General features: G+C 47.6%; 1 protein-coding gene across 2 annotated transcripts in view; it reads left to right on the forward strand.

Moving 5' to 3' along the window:
- The window catches only part of LOC129820282 (gamma-aminobutyric acid type B receptor subunit 1-like), a 294,632-nt gene that overhangs the window by 147,310 nt on the left and 125,079 nt on the right, over positions 1-22,243 (forward strand). For both annotated transcript variants that reach the window (XM_055877343.1, XM_055877344.1), the window contains one exon: positions 7,622-7,782. In XM_055877343.1, coding sequence (XP_055733318.1) covers positions 7,622-7,782 — 161 coding nt within the window. The remainder of the gene's footprint in view (positions 1-7,621; positions 7,783-22,243) is intronic.

The raw sequence follows: 22,243 nt of genomic DNA on the forward strand, positions 1-22,243 counted from the left end.
GACAGAGATAGAGATCAAGCAGACAGAGAGATAGAGATCAGGCAGACAGAGATCAAGCAGACAGAGGAATCCAGATCAATGTCACGATCGTCTTGAGGTGAAAGAGTGGACCAAGGCGCAGCGTGATAATTATACATCTTCTTTTTAATGAGAGAAGAAGATTAACACGAAACGAAACACTTTACAAACAAACAAAACAACAAACGACCGTGAAGCTACAAAACGAAAGTGCACACACAAGCTACTAACGTTTAGACAGACAATTACCCACAAATCCCCAACACAAAACAAGCCACCTATATATGATTCTCAATCAGGGACAACGATAGACAGCTGCCTCTGATTGAGAACCATATTAGGCTGAACATAAAAACAGACAAACTAGACACACAACATAGAATTCCCACCCAGCTCACGTCCTGAACAACACTAAACAAGCAAAACACACAAGAACTATGGTCAGGACGTGACAGTACCCCCTTCCTGAGGTGCGGACTCTGGACGCACCCCTAAAACTCCAGGGGAGGGTTTGGGTGGGCATCTGTCCGCGGTGGCGGCTCCGGCACAGGACGAGGACACCACTCCACCATTGTCTTTGTCCCCCTCCTTAGCGTCCTTTGAGTGGCGACCCTCGCCCCCGACCCTGGTCTAGGAACCTTCACAAAGGTCCCCCTTAAATAGAGGAGATAGCTCAGGACAGAGAGGTAGCTCAGGACAGAGAGGTAGCTCAGGACAGAGGGGCAACTCCGGACTGAAGGGCAGCTCCGGACAGAGAGGCAGCTCCGGACTGAATGGTCGCTCCGGACTAATGGCAGCTCCGGACTGACTGGCAGCTCATGACTGAGTGGCAGCTCATGACTGGAGGGCAGCTCATGACTGAAGGGCAGCTCATGACTGGAGGGCGGCTCTGGCAGCTCCTGACTGGCGGGCGGCTCTGGCTGCTCCTGTCTGGCGGGCGGCTCTGGCTGCTCCTGTCTGGCGGGCGGCTCCGGCTGCTCCTGTCTGGCGGGCGGCTCCGGCTGCTCCTGTCTGGCAGGCGGCTCCGGCTGCTCCTGTCTGATGGACGGCTCTAGCAGCTCGGGACAGACGGGCAGCTCTGACGGCCCGGGACAGACGGGCAGCTCTGACGGCCCGGGACAGATGGGCAGCTCTGACGGCCCGGGACAGACGGGCAGCTCTGACGGCCCGGGACAGACGGGCAGCTCTGACGGCCCGGGACAGACGGGCAGCTCTGACGGCCCGGGACAGACGGGCAGCTCTGACGGCCCGGGACAGACGGGCAGCTCTGACGGCCCGGGACAGACGGGCAGCTCTGACGGCCCGGGACAGACGGGCAGCTCTGACGGCTCGGGACAGACGGGCAGCTCTGACGGCTCGGGACAGACGGGCAGCTCTGACGGCTCTGGACAGACGGGCAGCTCTGACGGCTCTGGACAGACGGGCAGCTCTGACGGCTCGGGACAGACGGGAGCTCTGACGGCTCGGGACAGACGGGCAGCTCTGACGGCTCGGGACAGACGGGCAGCTCTGACGGCTCGGGACAGACGGGCAGCTCTGACGGCTCGGGACAGACGGGCAGGTCTGATGGCTCGGGACAGATGGGGAGTTCAGACGGCGCTGGGCAGACGGATAGCGCAGGCGGCTCTGGGCAGACGGGCAGTGCAGGCGGCACACTCTGGCCGGCTGAGGCGCACAGTAGGCCTGGTCCGTGGTGCCGGAACTGGAGGTACTGTGCTAAGGACACACACCTTAAGACTAGTGCTGGGAGGAGCAACAGGACGCACAGGACTCTGGAGACGCACAGGAGGCTTGGTGCGTGGTATCGGAACTTGTGGTACCGGGCTGGATACACGCACCACAGGGCTAGTGCGTGGAGGAGGAACAGGGCTCTGGAGACGCACAGGAGGCTTGGTGCGTGGTGCCGGAACTGGTGGTACCGGGCTGGAGACACACACCACAGGGCTAGTGCGTGGAGGAGGAACAGGGCTCTGGAGACACACAGGAAGCCTGGTGCGTGGTGTTGGCACTGGTGGCACTGGGCTGGGGCGGGGAGGTGGTGCCGGATATACCGGACCATGCAGGCGTACTGGCTCCCTTGAGCACTGAGCCTGCCCAACCTTACCTGGTTGAATGCTCTCCGTAGCCTGACCAGTGCGGGGAGGTGGAATAACCCGCACTGGGCTGTGTTGGCGAACCGGGGACACCATGCGTAAGGCTGGTGCCATAAATGCCGGCCCGAGGAGACGCACTGGAGACCAGACGCGTTGAGCCGGCTTCATGGCACCTGGCTCAATGCTCAATCTAGCCCGGCCGATACGTGGAGCTGGAATGTACCGAACCGGGCTATGCACACATACAGGAGACACCGTGCGCTTTTCCGCATAACACGGTGTCTGCCCGTACTCTCGCTCTCCACGGTAAGATCGGGAAGTTGACGCAGGTCTCCTACCTGACTTCGCCACACTACCCTTTACCCTGCAGCTCCGGACTAAGGGGCAGCTCCGGACTAAGGGGCAGCACCAGGATAAGGGGCAGCTCCGGACTGAGGAACGGCAGCTCCGGACTGAGGAACGGCAGCTCCGGACTGAGGAACGGCAGCTCCGGACTGAGGAACGGCAGCTCCGGACTGAGGAACGGCAGCTCCGGACTGAGGAACGGCAGCTCCGGACTGAGGGACGGCAGCTCCGGACTGAGGGACGGCAGCTCCGGACTGAGGGACGGCAGCTCCGGACTGAGGGACGGCAGCTCCGGACTGAGGGACGGCAGCTCCGGACTGAGGGACGGCAGCTCCGGACTGAGGGACGGCAGCTCCGGACTGAGGGACGGCCCATGGCTGGCTGACGGATCTGGCTGCTCATGGCTGGCTGACGGATCTGGCTGCTCATGGCTGGCTGACGGATCTGGCTGCTCATGGCTGGCTGACGGATCTGGCTGCACATGGCTGGCTGACGGATCTGGCTGCTCATGGCTGGCTGACGGATCTGGCTGCTCATGGCTGGCTGACGGATCTGGCTGCTCATGGCTGGCTGACGGATCTGGCTGCTCATGGCTGGCTGACGGATCTGGCTGCTCATGGCTGGCTGACGGATCTGGCTGCACATGGCTGGCTGGCGGATCTGGCAGATCCTGTTTGGTTGGCGGCTCTGGCAGATCCTGTCTGGTTGGCGGCTCTGGCAGATCCTGTCTGGTTGGCGGCTCTGGCAGATCCTGTCTGGTTGGCGGCTCTGGCAGATCCTGTCTGGTTGGCAGCTCTGGCAGATCCTGTCTGACGAATGGCTCTAGCGGCTCCTGACTGACGAACGGCTCTGACGGCTCGAGAGAGACGGGTGGCTCTAATGGCTCGGGGCAGACGGATGGCTCAGATGGCGCTGGGTAGACGGATGGCTCAGATGGCGCTGGGTAGACGGATGGCTCAGATGGCGCTGGGTAGACGGATGGCTCAGATGGCGCTGGGTAGACGGATGGCTCAGATGGCGCTTGGCAGACGGGCAGTTCAGGCATCGCTGTGCAGACGGCAGACTCTGGCCGGCTGAGGCGCACTGTAGGCCTGGTGCGTGGTGCCGGAACTGGTGTTACCGGGCTGGGGACACGCATCTCAGGGCTAGTGCGGGGAGCAGCAACAGGACGCACAGGACTCTGGGGACACACAGGAGGCTTGGTGCGTGGTTTAGGCACTGGTGGTAAAGGGCTGGAGACACGCACCATAGGGCTAGTGCGTGGAGGAGGCACTGGTGGTACTCGGCTGGGGACTGTCACAGGAGAGTTAGTACGTGGGGCTAATACAGGAGGTGCAGGACTAGGGAGGCATACAGGAGGCCTGGTTCGTGGGACTGTCATTCCCAGACGGTTAGCACGCACATCAGGACGAGCATGGAGAGCTGACTCAGGTAACATCACTTCCCGCACACGCTCTGTTGGGTGGATCTTGTGCCTCACGCACCAACACAGCAGCTCCCTCATTTCACTCTCTTCCAACCTCCCCAATAAATCCTTAACAGTCTCTGTATCATCCCCGTTGCTCACCTCCAATATCAGCCCGACTGGCTCAGGTTCCTTCTTAGAGTCCTCACGGGTAGCACGGGAAGTTGACGCAGATCTCCCATCTGGACTCGCCACACTCCCCATGAGCCCCTCCCCAAGAAATTTTTGGGTATTACTCACGGGTCTCCAGCCTTGCTTCCGTGCTGCCTCCTCATATCGCCTCCTCTCGGCTTTCGCTGCCTCCAGCTCTTCACGAGGGAGGCGATATTCTCCCGGTTGTGCCCAAGGTCCCTTACCATCCAGTATCTCCTCCCATGTCCAAGAATCCTGTGTAGGTGGGTCCTGTTGCCGCTTTACATGCCGCTTGGTCCTGCATTGGTGGGTAATTCTGTCACGATCGTGTGAGGGAGAGACGGACCAAAACGCAGCATGTGGAAAATAAGCCATCTTCTTTTTATTGTGAAGAAGGAAAAACGAAACAAAACACTTACAAACTAACAAAACAATAAACGACCGTGAAGCTATGAACGTAGTGCACACACATGCTACAAACGTATAACATAGACAATTACCCACAACAAACTAAAGCCTATGGCTACCTTAAATATGGCTCCCAATCAGAGACAACTGAAACCAGCTGTCTCTAATTGGGAACCCATTCAGGCAACCATAGACTTTCCTAGACAACTACACACAAACATAAACACAGCTAGACACATTCACTCAACACAAACCCATACACTACACCCAACACCCCCTTTACCATATAACCACCCAAAACCGACAAAACACAAACATTCCCCATGTCACACCCTGACCTAACTAAAATAATAAAGAAAACAAAGAATACTAAGGCCAGGGCGTGACACAGACAGAGATAAAGAGATCAAGCAGACAGAGAGATAGAGATCAAGCAGACAGAGAGATAGAGATCAAGCAGACAAAGAGATAGAAAGAGATATGGTAAAAAGAGATATGGTAGAAAGAGATATGGTAAAAAGAGATATGGTAGATAGTGATATGGTAGAAAGAGAAATGGTAGAAAGTGATATGGTAGAAAGAGATATGATAGAAAGCGATATGGTAGAAAGAGATATGGTAGAAAGTGATATGTTGGAAAGAGATATGGTACAACGTGATGTGGTAGAAAGTGATATGGTAGAAAGTGATATGTTAGAAAGAGATGTGGTAGAAAGTGATATGGTAGAAAGTGATATGGACCCCGTGTGGCTCAGTTGGTAGAGCATGGCGCTTGCAACGCCAGGGTTGTGGGTTCGATTCCCACGGGGGGCCAGTACAAAAAAAGTATGAATGTATGTACTTGTAAGTCGCTCTGGATAAGAGCGTCTGCTAAATGACTTAAATGTAAATGTATATGGTAGAAAGCGATATGGTCTCATGCTGCAAAGGAAGATTGAAGGAAAGTGCCGTAAAGCATCTTGCCTGGCTTCTAGAGAAATGGAGAGAGAGTGATGAAGAAAGAGAGACAGGAACAAAGGAACAAGATACATGAATGTGTTAATACATTATTACACACATTCAACACACTGAGATTGGTATTGGTGTGACTGGAAGATGCAAGGGAAAAAGAGAGCTAAATGAATATGAGAGAGGACAAGAAGGCTAGATCTGAAGGAGAGAGAGAGAGAGAGAGAGCGAGAGAGACAGAGAGACAGAGAGAGACAGAGAGAGACAGAGACAGAGAGAGAGAAAGAGACATGACAGAGAGAGAGCGAGAGAGAGACAGAGAGACAGAGAGACAGAGAGAGACAGAGAGAGAGACAGAGACAGAGAGAGAGACAGATACAGAAACAGAGAGAGAGAGACAGAGACAGAGAGAGACAGAGACATAGAGAGAGACAGAGAGAGAGAGACAGAGACAGCGAGAGAGACAGAAAGAGAGAGAGACAGAAAGAGAGAGAGAGAGAGAGAGACAGAGAGACATAGACAGAGAGCGAAGAGCGAGAGCGAGACAGAGAGATAACAAATGGAGAAGTGCAGAGGAATGAGAGAATCCATGGTCTACTTTGATAATGACTTGACATTTGTAATTAAAATATTTGCATCTAGCTGGAAGAGGGTAAACAGGCAGCACAGTAGTAGAGAACAGAGAGGGCTGCATGAGAGAGAGAACAGGGAGAAAGACGTAGTGTAGTGTGTAGTTGGCTGAGGGGAAAAAGGGGGAGAAAGTAGAGATAAATGAAAGGCTCTGTTAAGGGATTGCAAATTCAAAGTGGTTTATGAAATGGAGAGGGATCGAGCAGAACAAACCCTTCCCTCCCTCCCTCCAGCTCCTCTCTCACTCCATCCCCCTCTCTCTCTCCCCCTCCCTCTCTCTGTAAACCTGGCACACTGTATTATCTCACACTCTCTGCTGCAGTCAACGAAAAAACATTATGCTCGGAACCTGTTTGCTTTGACATTTACCCCGCTGCTTGCTACCACGACTGTTTGCGTTATTGTTTTAACTGCTGAAGGGTAACCGGGTTCGACTCTCGTCATCTGCTTTACCTGTCGTTTAGAATTCCGTCATGCAGATACAGCGTTGACATCACGCACATCGTTAATAGACAGGAGAGGAGAGGAGCTGGTAGGAATAGACGAACGTGAAATGTTTATGTTTTGCCGCGGTCAATCCTACACTACATGTACACTACCTAACGTGCGCATTAATTATATCATAGCGCGATATCTTTCGGGGAGAGCAGTGAGTATGTAGGAATTGGATAGGGCAAGGACAGACGGCTTTTTAAAAGGACCACTGTTGAACAGTATTACCATCGGATGTATTGCTATTTCTCTCTAAATTATTTCACCATCTATTCATTTTTTCCCCCAAAGACTTTATGAGCGCTTAGTCACTCGTTTTATTTCAGAACCCTGGACAGCGCTATACCGAACCAAAGTAATGGTCGGAGCGGAGGATAAACTACAAATCATTCTCTTCTGCAACGTGTTCTTACCTGTTATTGATATCGAGAGAGCAACGTGGAATTAAGAGACGTCTGACCTACGTGTACTGTTAATTGACATCTGTTTCTGTTAATTGTTTACATAACTTTACTTTCACCCGGTTAGCTATTGATTGGGATAAATGTGTAACTACAGGAGGATATCCGTCTATCTGCAAATTATATCCAGCCGACTTGATTTATAGTCTAAGTGACTATGGATTTGTCTCGTTCATAATATTGTCCCGAGATCAACACGTGTTGAGTGTAGACAGAGGAAGAATCATTTAGAGGCAGAAAAACAGCCTTTTGTGTAGGTTGCTCAGACTTAACAGTTACATTTATTTACAGACCAAAACCAAAGTTACCCTTCAGCAGAACTAGTGTTGAGATAGGTTGGCTATTTAATGAGGAATATAAATAGTGTATTTTGTCTTGACAAAACACGCACTTTCAAGAGGTCTTGACGCAGCAACAGCAGAACAATAACAGAGGAGAATTAGTCACCAAGATAATTCTCAAACATAAGCAGCATACAACATCTTTCAAACCAAGTTTCTGAGACTCTAAAACTTCCAACATGGCGGTGTCCTGTCAAAGTCTACCCGAGGTTCGACGCTCCATCATCGGCCAGACACTGATCTTTGCCTCGCTGACTTTACTCCTCTCTTGGTCCTGCCCGGCTCTAGGCAAGAAGAAGCTCTATATCGGTGCCCTCTTCCCGATGAGCGGAGGCTGGCCCGGGGGCCAAGCATGCCTCCCTTCCGCTCAGATGGCCCTCGACTTGGTGAACAAGAGAACGGATATACTGCCGGAGTACGAACTGGAACTAATCCACTACGATAGCATGGTGAGTAACCTAGCCTGATACACTAAATAGCATGGTGAGAAACCTAGTCTGATACACTAAATAGCATGGTGAGTAGCCTAGCCTGATACACTAAATAGCATGGTGAGTAGCCTAGCCTAATACACTAAATAGCATGGTGAGTAGCCTAGCCTGATACACTAAATAGCATGGTGAGTAGCCTAGCCTAATACACTAAATAGCATGGTGAGTAGCCTAGCCTGATACACTAAATAGCATGGTGAGTAGCCTAGCCTGATACACTAAATAGCATGGTGAGTAGCCTAGCCTAATACACTAAATGGCATGGTGAGAAACCTAGTCTGATACACTACATAGCATGGTGAGTAGCCTAGCCTGATACACTAAATAGCATGGTAAGTAACCTAGCCTGATACACTAAATAGCATGGTGAGTAGCCTAGCCTAGCCTGATACACTAAATAGCATGGTGAGTAACCTAGCCTGATACACTACATAGCATGGTGAGTAACCTAGCCTGATACACTTAATAGCATGGTGAGTAGCCTAGCCTGATACACTACATAGCATGGTGAGTAGCCTAGCCTAATACACTAAATGGCATGGTGAGAAACCTAGTCTGATACACTACATAGCATGGTGAGTAGCCTAGCCTGATACACTAAATAGCATGGTGAGAAACCTAGTCTGATACACTAAATAGCATGGTGAGAAACCTAGTCTGATACACTAAATAGTATGGTGAGAAACCTAGTCTGATACACTACATAGCATGGTGAGTAGCCTAGCCTGATACACTAAATAGCATGGTAAGTAACCTAGCCTGATACACTAAATAGCATGGTGAGTAGCCTAGCCTAGCCTGATACACTAAATAGCATGGTGAGTAACCTAGCCTGATACACTACATAGCATGGTGAGTAGCCTAGCCTGATACACTACATAGCATGGTGAGTAGCCTAGCCTGATACACTTAATAGCATGGTGAGTAACCTAGCCTGATACACTAAATAGCATGATGAGTAGCCTAGCCTAATACACTAAATAGCATGGTGAGTAGCCTAGCCTGATACACTAAATAGCATGATGAGTAGCCTAGCCTAATACACTAAATAGCATGATGAGTAGCCTAGCCTGATACACTAAATAGCATGGTGAGTAGCCTAGCCTGATACACTAAATAGCATGGTGAGTAGCCTAGCCTGATACACTAAATAGCATGGTGAGTAGCCTAGCCTGATACACTAAATAGCATGATGAGTAGCCTAGCCTAGCCTGATACACTAAATAGCATGGTGAGTAGCCTAGCCTGATACACTAAATAGCATGGTGAGTAGCCTAGCCTGATACACTAAATAGCATGGTGAGTAGCCTAGCCTGATACACTAAATAGCATGGTGAGTAGCCTAGCCTGATACACTAAATAGCATGGTGAGTAGCCTAGCCTGATACACTAAATAGCATGGTGAGTAGCCTAGTCTAGAAGAAAAAGAAACGCACACCTATTTAGGAGAGGTGTTGGCTAGCGGAGTAGAAAACTTGAAAATAAAGGAGAGCCGCACACTCTAGGAGCTCAGATGCAAAAATGTAATTACCAATGTTTCGACAGGCAAGTCTGTCTTCATCAGGGTATAATCACAGACACTGCGGGATGACTCTATATAAAAGAGTCAAAAGACACACAGGTGTCTGTAATCATGGCCAAGAGTGGCCTAATATCATTGGTTAATTCTCAAATATTAAAATGATATACAAAGAGCAGCATTCAAAAAACAAATGGATAGCATACGATCATAGATTCATTTTAGACTACACAAGTTTACAAACAATTACAAAGTCACAATAATCACAAGAATGGCTTCAGATCAAAGTCTACGTTGAGACCGAAGGGAGCAAGGGTCTTTAAGTTAAAGATCCAGACAGCCTCTCGTTTTAACAATAAATGATCAAGGTCACCCCCTCTCCTAGGGAGGGTGACATGTTCGATGCCAATATAACAAAGAGACGAAATCGAGTCGCCTGCCTCCAAAAAGTGGGCCGCAACTGGGTAAGTCAAGTTTTTGCACCTGATGGTGCTACGATGCTCTGAGAGACGTACTTTTAATTCGCAGCTTTGTTTTACCCACATAATTTTTACCACAAGGACAAGTTATAAGATAAATAACTGCCTTAGTGGAGCACGTAATAACACCTTTGATTGGGATCGATTTTCCTGTTTGTGGGTGTTTGAAGGATCTGCATTTATAAGTGCCATTGCATTGAGCACAGCCATTAGTCTTGTAATTGCCATCCAGTAGGGGCGCAAATAGACGTTGTTCAGGAATATCTTGGGGTGGTAAATCAGAGTGTACCAATTGGTCTCTGAGATTTCTGCCCCGCGAAAATACGACCAAGGGGAGGTCCGAAAACACATTACCGAGACTATCATCGGATTTTAGAATGTGCCAATGTTTGTGAACGATTCCCTTAATTTGTTCAGAGCGCTTTGAATAGCGAGTAGTTAGAATGCAAGAATGCTTCTTTTTGTGAGACTGTCCTTGAAAAAAGTCATGTCTCGTTTTGTTTAGAATTTTCTCAATGGCAATATAATTCTGATCATTTTTGTACCCCCTCTCCTTGAACTTTCTTTGCGTCTCAGCCATATTTCTGTCGAAATCTGATTGTTTTTTGGTAATTCTTTTGATTCGACAGAATTGGCTGTAGGGCAAACTATTTACGATCAGTAGGTTTCCTGTAAAGATCAGTGTATAGAACATTATCTTCACACAAGATCAGAAGATCAAGGAAACTGATTTGACATGTAGTAGTAAATCTCAAATGTTCAGAACAGGAGTTAAGAAAAGCATGGAATGCCTGGAGCTGTTTTGCATCACCCCTCTATAGAACAAAAATATCATCAATATACCGTTTCCAAATAATGATGTTAGGCAAGAAAACATTTTTGAGAGGATTGAAAATAGACTGTTTCTCCATGTAACCCACCTAGCCTGATACACTAAATAGCATGGTGAGTAGCCTAGCCTGATACACTAAATAGCATGTGAGTAGCCTAGCCTGATACACTAAATAGCATGGTGAGTAGCCTAGCCTGATACACTAACTAGCATGGTGAGTAGCCTAGCCTGATACACTAAATAGCATGGTAAGTAACCTAGCCTGATAAACTAAATAGCATGGTGAGTAGCCTAGCCTAGCCTGATACACTAAATAGCGTGGTGAGTAGCCTAGCCTGATACACTAAATAGCATGGTAAGTAACCCAGCCTGATACACTAAATAGCATGGTGAGTAGCCTAGCCTAGCCTGATACACTAAATAGCATGGTGAGTAGCCTAGCCTGATACACTAAATAGCATGTTGAGTAGCCTAGCCTGATACACTAAATAGCATGGTGAGTAGCCTAGCCTGATACACTAAATAGCATGGTGAGTAGCCTAGCCTGATACACTAAATAGCATGGTGAGTAGCCTAGCCTGATACACTAAATAGCATGGTGAGTAGCCTAGGCTAAGCAATAGGCAAAGTGCACTTTAAGTTCCTATAAGTATAACAACTTGTAATAGGAATTTAAGATTGATGCATTGAATGCATGATTCCTTTGTAAACGTCAAGTGTCTGATTTATGTGGTTTATGGTTGTGTTAATAATTCAGACTGGAGCGTTATTCCTATTGTAGAACAGCATTGCGTCATAATGGCTTGCTGTTATCGCAACTTTGTCTTGCCTATATTTTGCGTAATATGAATACCAAATCTGTATGCATGCAATCTGGCATGCGTGCAATCTGTCATGGTCATGCGTGCAATCTGTCATGCCTGCATCTGTCATGTGTGCAATCTGTCATGCCTGCATCTGTCATGCCTCAATCTGTCATGTGTGCAATCTGTTATGCGTGTAATCTGTCATGCGTGCAATCTGTCATGCCTGCATCTGTCATGCCTCAATCTGTCATGTGTGCAATCTGTCATGCGTGCATCTGTCATGGTCATGCGTGCAATCTGTCATGCCTGCATCTGTCATGCGTGCAATCTGTCATGCCTGCATCTGTCATGCCTCAATCTGTCATGTGTGCAATCTGTCATGCGTGTAATCTGTCATGCGTGCAATCTGTCATGCCTGCATCTGTCATGCGTGCAATCTGTCATGCCTGCATCTGTCATGCCTCAATCTGCCATGTGTGCAATCTGTCATGCGTGTAATCTGTCATGCGTGCAATCTGTCATGCGTGCAATCTGTCATGCGTGTAATCTGTCATGCGTGCAATCTGTCATGCCTCAATCTGTCATGCGTGCAATCTGTCATGCGTGCAATCTGTCATGCCTCAATCTGTCATGCCTCAATCTGTCATGCCTCAATCTGTCATGCGTGTAATCTGTCATGCGTGCAATCTGTCATGCCTCAATCTGTCATGCGTGCAATCTGTCATGCGTGCAATCTGTCATGCCTCAATCTGTCATGCCTCAATCTGTCATGCCTCAATCTGTCATGCGTGTAATCTGTCATGCGTGCAATCTGTCATGCCTCAATCTGTCATGCGTGCAATCTGTCATGCCTCAATCTGTCATGCCTGAATCTGTCATGCCTGAATCTGTCATGCCTCAATCTGTCATGCCATAATTGGGATAATAAACTGTCCTCTGTGAATTCTCTAATTTCCTCAGTTGTTTTTTTTAATGAGCGCTGTTAGACTGTTTCTTTGATTCATGTTCTTTAAGACGGACTAAAAGCACTTAGTAGAAAATGGATCTTATGAGCAATGGTCATCACTATGTAGCCTGTGTTATTCTATTGAGTAGAATCAGAATCACCTTTATTCAAGTACAATTACTGGTGAAATGGTGCTGACATATGTAGAGGAGTATTGGATCTCTCTCTCTCTCTCTCTCTCTCTCTCTCTCTCTCTCTTTTTCTCTCTCTCTTTTTCTCTCTCTCTCTCTCTCTCTCTCTCTCTCCCTCTTTCTCTACCATTCCGCCTCTTCTTCCCACCTGCGTCCCTCCTCTCTCTCATGGGAGAGAGATGCCAACACACCACACTCACAGCCTGGAAATAGTTAAATGCACTGTGACTGGCTGGTGTTGCTAAGAGCATTGCTCTGATTGGTTGAAACTGCTCTGCATTGGAACCCCACTTCAAAAGACTGGGGGGTGTAGAAAGGGAAAGGGGGGGTTTGGTTAGAGGTTGGCATAACAACAGTAACCAAGACGACTGCAGTTCATACAAACAGAGAACTATAGATTTCTCTCCAAGAAAAGGGAAAGATTGTGCACTTACTATCGTTGCTTGAACAGGGAAACAGATGGATGGCGAGGTGATGTGAGCCTGCCTGTAGCTTCTATTGAGTGTTCAGCATAGTTAGCCAAATGTAAGAAGTGCCTTTGGTTGGACCAGTCATCCATCATAGGCACTTACACAGTCACACACAGCCCGTCCAAGTGTCTTCCAGGTCAGCTGCATGATGAGGAGAAAGTTGACCCCTCGCGGACCTGAGCTCTGACGGGTCTGGATTAGGGATTCAGCTCTCAGTGCCTGTTTCTGCCTGTTCTGCTTCCCGAAATGGGAGTGCACTATGTACTATATGGCCCATTGGACTCTGGTGAAAAGTAGTGCACTATGTACTGTATGGCCCATTGGACTCTGGTGAAAAGTAGTGCACTATGTACTGTAGGGCCCATTGGACTCTGGTGAAAAGTAGTGCACTATGTACCATAGGGCCCATTGGACTCTGTTGAAAAGTAGTGCACTATGTACCGTATGGCCCATTGGACTCTGGTGAAAAGTAGTGCACTATGTACTGTAGGGCCCATTGGACTCTGGTGAAAAGTAGTGCACTATGTACCATAGGGCCCATTGGACTCTGTTGAAAAGTAGTGCACTATGTACCGTATGGCCCATTGGACTCTGGTGAAAAGTAGTGCACTATGTACTGTAGGGCCCATTGGACTCTGGTGAAAAGTAGTGCACTATGTACAGTAGGGCCCATTGGACTCTGGTGAAAAGTAGTGCACTATGTACCGTATGGCCCATTGGACTCTGGTGAAAAGTAGTGCACTATGTACTGTAGGGCCCATTGGACTCTGGTGAAAAGTAGTGCACTATGTACTGTAGGGCCCATTGGACTCTGGTGAAAAGTAGTGCACTATGTACTGTATGGCCCATTGGACTCTGGTGAAAAGTAGTGCACTATGTACTGTAGGGCCCATTGGACTCTGGTGAAAAGTAGTGCACTATGTACTGTAGGGCCCATTGGACTCTGGTGAAAAGTAGTGCACTATGTACCATAGGGCCCATTGGACTCTGTTGAAAAGTAGTGCACTATGTACCGTATGGCCCATTGGACTCTGGTGAAAAGTAGTGCACTATGTACTGTAGGGCCCATTGGACTCTGGTGAAAAGTAGTGCACTATGTACCGTAGGGCCCATTGGACTCTGGTGAAAAGTAGTGCACTATGTACAGTAGGGCCCATTGGACTCTGGTGAAAAGTAGTGCACTATATAGGGACTAGGGTGCCATTTCAGACACCTCCCCTTGTGTTATCATCAGTAGGCAAATCAACCAGAAAATCTCCCTCCCTCCCGCTAGTGAGTATGGTCATTCTCCAAAATCATCGCCCTGGATCTTCACAAAAGCTCACGAGATGTCCATCCTATGTTCATTAAAGAAGACACATGTCCTGATTTCCTCCCGAGCGTCAGGGTTAGAATCAATGAGAACAGTCCCCATGAATATGGCTCTGGATTGGTGGCTCTTTTCGTTTACACAGCCATTTATTTGATTTGATAGTAAAAAGGGGGGCAACGTTCTCCAAAACCTATTCGTGGACATAACGTTAGATTTAGATGGTGAGCATTAGCAATGAGGATTTACAACAAAACATGTCCAAAGGGCTGCCTTTATTTCTAAGTTTAGGATGGATGGAGTTTTATTTCTAAGTTTAGGATGGATTGGGTTTAACCTCCTCACCAGGCCTCCATAACCTTCTTCAAAATGCCTCTGACTCTCTGTCTCTCTCTCTCCTCACCAGGCCTCCATAACCTTCTTCAAAATGCCTCTGACTCTCTGTCTCTCTCTCTCCTCACCAGGCCTCCATAACCTTCATCAAAATGCCTCTGACTCTCTGTCTCTCTCTGTCTCTCTCTCTCTCCACACCAGGCCTCCATAACCTTCATCAAAATGCCTCTGACTCTCTGTCTCTCTCTGTCTCTCTCTCTCTCCACACCAGGCCTCCATAACCTTCATCAAAATGCCTCTGACTCTCTGTCTCTCTCTGTCTCTCTCTCTCCACACCAGGCCTCCATAACCTTCATCAAAATGCCTCTGACTCTCTGTCTCTCTCTGTCTCTCTCTCTCTCCACACCAGGCCTCCATAACCTTCATCAAAATGCCTCTGACTCTCTGTCTCTCTCTGTCTCTCTCTCTCCACACCAGGCCTCCATAACCTTCATCAAAATGCCTCTGACTCTCTGTCTCTCTCTGTCTCTCTCTCTCCACACCAGGCCTCCATAACCTTCATCAAAATGCCTCTGACTCTCTGTCTCTCTCTATCTCTCTCTCTCCACACCAGGCCTCCATAACCTTCATCAAAATGCCTCTGACTCTCTGTCTCTCTCTATCTCTCTCTCTCCACACCAGGCCTCCATAACCTTCATCAAAATGCCTCTGACTCTCTGTCTCTCTCTGTCTCTCTCTCTCCTCACCAGGCCTCCATAACCTTCATCGTAACCCATCTGTCAGCAACACTTAAGTGATGGTTTATAAGCGGTTTTGTTTTATTGACGGGATTGACTTCTTGCGACCCCCTATAAAAAAATCATCTGATATATTTAAAGGCATCCTGCACTGTCAAGTCATTTTCAAATAGTCAACACTTGAGAATGAACATGATTATATATTTATAAAGTTTTCTTCTCGAGCCTATTCATATTTGAATAATGGAAAGTCTATGCCTCTCGGTGAAGGAAAATAATGGTGCTGTTCCAGTCCAGATGAGTCTTTACGATATCGCTGGTACTTCATCCAGATATTTGTATCAGCTGCTTGCCATTCCTTTCGGGAGTCTGTAGAACTCTTAACATTCGTAAATGTTTTAAAAATCCTGAAAGTCAATGACTGCATTTGGTACGCTTCATAGTGCCTGTATATCTCTCTCTGTCTCACTCTGGCTCAGCCCTTCACTCAGGCAAGCAGAGGTGCTCAATACTAAACAGTTGGAAATACTAAAATATCTACATAGTTTGTGCTGACAGTTTTTTTTCCCTCTGTAGGCTATGTGTGTGTGTGTGTGTGTGTGTGTGTGTGTCTGTGTGTGTCTGTGTGTGTGTGTGTGTGTGTGTGTGTGTTGTCGGGTTCACACGATTTGATGCATTGAGCCCCAGCTGCACAGTTCATGGATGGCACCGACAGACTCGGTCGCCCTGTTTATAGCTCCCTAGCCAACTTTGCAGTGTTTTTTCTTGTGTGTTATTTTTTTTACATGATTTGCTCAGAAAGTTTATTGTATTATTACCTACAGCCAAAAATAACTTTTGGACATTAGTTCTCGGGTCAGTCACCAAAAATTTGAGTGGAAATTTGACTTCCCTGATCTGGATCCATTGTTTGAACCCGAGGCAGCGCTATTGATCCCCAGGGCTATACCAAAACGCTGATGCCAGAGAAGAAGAAGAAGTGGGGCCCTAGTCAGACTCAGGCAGTGTGCATACCATCCACCACTTCAGAATATATTACTCGCTAAGGTTCAGTCCCTGGACAATAAAGTAGACAAGCTCAGGGCGAGGATCTCCTTCCAGAGAGACATCAGGGACTGTAAAATACTGTTTTACGGAATCGTGACTCTCTCCAGACATATTGTCCATGTCCATTCAGTCAGTGGTGTTCTCCGTCCATGGTGCGGACAGGAAGAAAGAACCCTCTGTGAAAAGGGAAGAGCGGTTCGTTTCATGATTAACAACTCATGGTGGGATTGTGGTAAAATACAGAAAGTCATTTTGTCCTCCCGATCTGGAATACTTCACCATGAATTACCAACCGCATAACCTCCCGAGTTCATTTTCTTCGGTCATCGTCACAGCTGTGTACACCCCCCCCCCCCCCCCCCCCAATACAAAACCCTCCCCTGCCCTCCTTTCGGCAAATCAGATCACACCTCCATTATGCTCCATCACGCCTCCTCCCCACCTATAAGCAGAAACTTAAACAGGAAGCACCCGTGGTAAGGACTGTTCAACATTGGTCTGACCAATCGGAATCTGTGCTTCAAGATTGTTTTTATCATGTGGCCTGGGAAATGTTCCGGGTCGCCTCTGAGCATAGTATCGACGTATACACTTACTCGGGAACTGGGTTCATCAGGAAGTGCATAGAGGATGTTGTTCCCACTATGTAAGAATGCTGATCATTGACTACAGCTCAGCCTTCAACACTATAGTGCCTTCCAAGCTCATCACTAAGCTCAGGACCCTGGGTCTGAACCAGGGGAGAACGACTGCCCCCTCGCATTGACGATTTAAAGTTGAAGGCCAACCACGGTACTGGAGGCATTGTTTACAGAAAACAGGATCCCCCATCATAGTGAATGGGGAAATGGCAATCTTCGTGGTCAATATTCTTGTATATATGCAGGCTGCCATTATAAGTTATCCTTATAACTTTGTCTGTGTGTGATTTTTAAGTAATTGGTTCAACGACATACATCTGGTGAAATATAATTATTGGTACCATGATTGTGTTAAAAAAAAAAATATATATATACATATATGTATATATATATTTTTTTTTTAACACAATCATGGTACCAATAATTATATTTCACCAGATGTATGTCGTTGAACCAATTACTTAAAAATCACACACAGACAAAGTTATAAGGATAACTTATAATGGCAGCCTGCAGTACACCGGTCAGCTGTCAACTTGACATACTCCATGAGAGGAAGCAGGAGCTGCAACGTCACTTCCTAGAGGAGCTCAAACTGCACATGCAATGTTTCCAAAATCTCCTCCGTGTAGCAAGATGGCCAAGCGCTGAAATGACACTTCTTGATCATCAACTGCGCCACTGAGCATTCTCATAGGAAACAATGGAGTGATGTCATCGATGGCTTCGTTCCATATGTTTTATAGTCTTTGAGTCCTTCCCTGTGCAACTGGGTCCTGGATTTCCTGATGGACCGACCCCAAGAGGTGAAGGTAGGCAACAACACTTCTGCCAAGCTGATCCTCAACACAGGGGCCCCACAGGGGTGCGTGCTCAGCCCCCTCCTGTACTCCCTAATCACCCATGACTGTGTGGCCACGCACATCTCCAACTCAATCAGCAAGTTTGCTGACAACACAACAGTGGTAGGCCTGATTACCAACAATGATGAGACAGCCTACAGGGAGGAGGTGGAATGTCGGAATGGTGCCAGGAAAATAACCAAACAAGCACCAAATATGCCATTGACTCAGCGAGCCCCAAATACGTCACTGACTCAACGAGCCCCAAACACGCCACTGACTCAACGAGCCTCAAACACGCCACTGACTCAACGAGCCTCAAACACGTCACTGACTCAAAGAGCCTTAAACACGCCACTGACTCAAAATAAACAGGCGTGCCTAAACTGATTGTGACTGGGTGGGGTTAACCTGAACTGATTGTGATTGGGTGGGGTTAGTCTGAACTGATTGTGATTGGGTGGGGTTAGTCTGAACTGATTGTGACTGGGTGGGGTTAACCTGAACTGATTGTGATTGGGTGGGGTTAGTCTGAACTGATTGTGATTGGGTGGGGTTAGCCTAAACTGATTGTGACTGGGTGGGGTTAACCTGAACTGATTGTGACTGGGTGGGGTTAGTCTGAACTGATTGTGATTGGGTGGGGTTAGTCTGAACTGATTGTGATTGGGTGGGGTTAACCTGAACTGATTGTGAATGGGTGGGGTTAGTCTGAACTGATTGTGACTGGGTGGGGTTAGCCTGAACTGATTGTGATTGGGTGGGATTAACCTGAACTGATTGTGACTGGGTGGGGTTAGTCTGAACTGATTGTGATTGGGTGGGGTTAGTCTGAACTGATTGGGTGGGGTTAGTCTGAACTGATTGTGACTGGGTGGGGTTAGTCTGAACTGATTGTGACTGGGTGGGGTTAGTCTGAACTGATTGGGTGGGGTTAGTCTGAACTGATTGAGTGGGGTTAGTCTGAACTGATTGTGACTGGGTGGGGTTAGTCTGAACTGATTGTGATTGGGTGGGGTTAGTCTGAACTGATTGTGATTGGGTGGGGTTAGTCTGAACTGATTGTGATTGGGTGTAGGTTAGTCTGAACTGATTGTGATTGGGTGTAGGTTAGTCTGAACTGATTGTGATTGGGTGTAGGTTAGTCTGAACTGATTGTGATTGGGTGTAGGTTAGTCTGAACTGATTGTGATTGGGTGTAGGTTAGCCTGAACTGATTGTGATTGGGTGGGGTTAGTCTGAACTGATTGTGACTGGGTGGGGTTAGTCTGCACTGATTGTGACTGGGTGGGGTTAGTCTGAACTGATTGTGACTGGGTGGGGTTAGTCTGAACTGATTGTGATTGGGTGGGGTTAGTCTGAACTGATTGTGACTGGGTGGGGTTAGTCTAACCTGATTGTGACTGGGTGGGGTTAACCTGAACTGATTGTGACTGGCTGGGGTTGGTCTGAACTGATTGTGATTGGGTGGGGTTAGCCTGAACTGATTGTGATTGGGTGGGGTTAGTCTGAACTGATTGTGACTGGGTGGGGTTAGTCTGAACTGATTGTGATTGGGTGGGGTTAGTCTGAACTGATTGTGATTGGGTGGGGTTAACCTGAACTGATTGTGACTGGGTGGGGTTAGTCTGAACTGATTGTGATTGGGTGGGGTTAACCTGAACTGATTGTGATTGGGTGGGGTTAGTCTGAACTGATTGTGACTGGGTGGGGTTAGTCTGAACTGATTGTGACTGGGTGGGGTTAGCCTGAACTGATTGTGATTGGGTGGGGTTAGTCTGAACTGATTGTGATTGGCTGTAGGCTAGCCTTGGTCTGTATCCCAAATACCATCCTATTCCTTTTAAATTGCTCTACTGTTGACACTGTGTAGATGTAGGGAATAGGGCCCTGGTCTAAAGTAGTGCTCTATATAGTGAATAGGGCTCTGGTCTAAAGTAGTGCACTATATAGGGAATAGGCTGTCATTTGGGAAAAAAGCCTAGCAGTCAGTTTAATCCTTCCCCTTGCTCGTAATTGGGCCCAATGATGTCACATTACTGATGTGTCTTGCACATAGAATGGCTTTAATGATGAGAGGCTTTACGGTGGAAAGCAATACATGAATATACTAGCTAGAGGATTTGACCATTGACTTCTCTCACTTCATTAAAATGAACTGGCTGCGTCCTACATGGGAGCATATGCTGTATACTGCACTGCTTTTGACCAGGGTGCATAGGGCTCTGGTTAAAAGTAGTGCACTATATAGGGAATAGTACAGTATGCCATTTGGCACTCTGTGATTATAGGCGACACTGACTGTGGTTAAGGAAGGGGGTAATCTGTTGCCTCGGGCTCACTGCTAACTCAATTTGTACGATCACACAAATCAAACAAAATCAGGTTCCTCTGTGTAATCATTTTGAAGTAATTTATCTCTATTTGCTGTCGCCAGAATATATTCCCAGTGAGACTACTGTTTGGAATGTTAGGTGAAATATCACTCATTTGATCCAGTGCCTTTTTCAATGGTGCAGTCACAGGCTTAATCCCAAATGGCACCCTATTCCCTATATAGTGCACTATTTTAGACCAGGGCCCTATTCCCTATATATAGTGCACTACTTTAGACCAGGACCCTATTCCCTATATAGTGCACTACTTTTGGTCAGGGCCCATATATAGTGCACTACTTTAGACCAGGACCCTATTCCCTACATAGTGCACTACTGTTGGTCAGGTCCCATAGATAGTGCACTACTTCAGACCAGGACCCTATTCCCTACATAGTGCACTACTTTAGACCAGAGCCCTATTCCCTACATAGTGCACTACTGTTGGTCAGGGCCCATAGATAGTGCACTACTTTTGACCACAGTCCCATGGGGCCATACGTAGGGCATAGGGTGCCAACATCAGGTGTCCTTGGGATGTGCCTCACATCGTCTCTGGGCTCTTCCTGTTTATTGGTATTGTTGTGTGCAGTCTAGTGTGAAATGAATCACTGACCCTCTCAATCTCTCCACACTTTAACATACAAATAGCACTTGTATGGTTTTTTTTGCGGGGTGCCGTATGTAATCAGTCACCTCAATTTCTCCCTAAACCTCCTCTCTCTCTCTCTGTCTCTCTCTCCCTCCCTCCCATTCTCTCCCTTGCAACCTCTTCCTCTTCATCTCTCTATCCCCACACTCCCTCACCGTCTTTATCCCTCCCTTTCTCCTCCCCCTCTACCCCTTTCTTCCTCTCTCCACTCCCTTATCCTATTTCCCTCTTTCTCCCTTATTCCCCCTCTGCCTCACCCATCCATCCCTTTCGCTTATTCCCCTCCTCTATCCCTCTCCCTTGTTCCCCTCCTCTATCCCTCTCCCTTATTCCCCTTCTCTATCCATCTCCCTTATTCCCCTTCTCTATCCATCTCCCTTATTCCCCATTCTCTATCCCTCTCCCTTATTCCCATTCTCTATCCCTCTCCCTTATTCCTCTTCTCTATCCCTCTCCCTTATTCCCCATTCTCTATCCCTCCCTTATTCCCCATTCTCTATCCCTCTCCCTTATTCCCCTCCTCTGTCCCTCTCCCTTATTCCCCCTCTAGCCCTCTCCCTTATTCCCCATTCTCTATCCCTCTCCCTTATTCTCCTCCTCTATCCCTCTCCCTTATTCCTCTTCTCTAGCCCTCTCCCTTATTCCCCTTCTCTAGCCCTCTCCCTTATTCCCCTTCTCTATCCCTCTCCCTTGTTCCCCTCCTCTATCCCTCTCCCTTATTCCCATTCTCTATCCCTCTCCCTTATTCCCCCTCTATCCCTCTCCCTTATTCCCCCTCTAGCCCTCTCCCTTATTCCACTTATCCTTCCCTCTCCCTTATTCCGCTTCTCTATCCCTCTCCCTTATTCCTCCTTTATTTCCTCTTCCTCTGTGCCCCATGCAGTGTGATTAGATGGTTTACCCATTAAAACTTCTTATGGCTGCAATCCCGTTAACGGGATCGATATGACAACAGCCAGTGAAAGTGCAGGGCGCCAAATTCAAACAACAGAAATCTCATAATTAAAATTCATCAAACATACATGTATCTTATACCATTTTAAAGGTAATCTTGTTGTTAATCCCACCAAAGTGTCCGATTTCAAATAGGCTTTTCAGCGAAAGCACCACAAACGATTATGTTAGGTCACCGCAAAATCACAGACAAACACAGTCATTTTCCCAGCCAAAGACAGGAGTCACAAAAAGCAGAAATAGAGATAAAATTAATCACTAACCTTTGATGATCTTCATCAGATGA

Source organism: Salvelinus fontinalis, chromosome 22 (assembly GCF_029448725.1).
Source record: "Salvelinus fontinalis isolate EN_2023a chromosome 22, ASM2944872v1, whole genome shotgun sequence".
Taxonomy (NCBI): Eukaryota; Metazoa; Chordata; class Actinopteri; order Salmoniformes; family Salmonidae; genus Salvelinus; species Salvelinus fontinalis.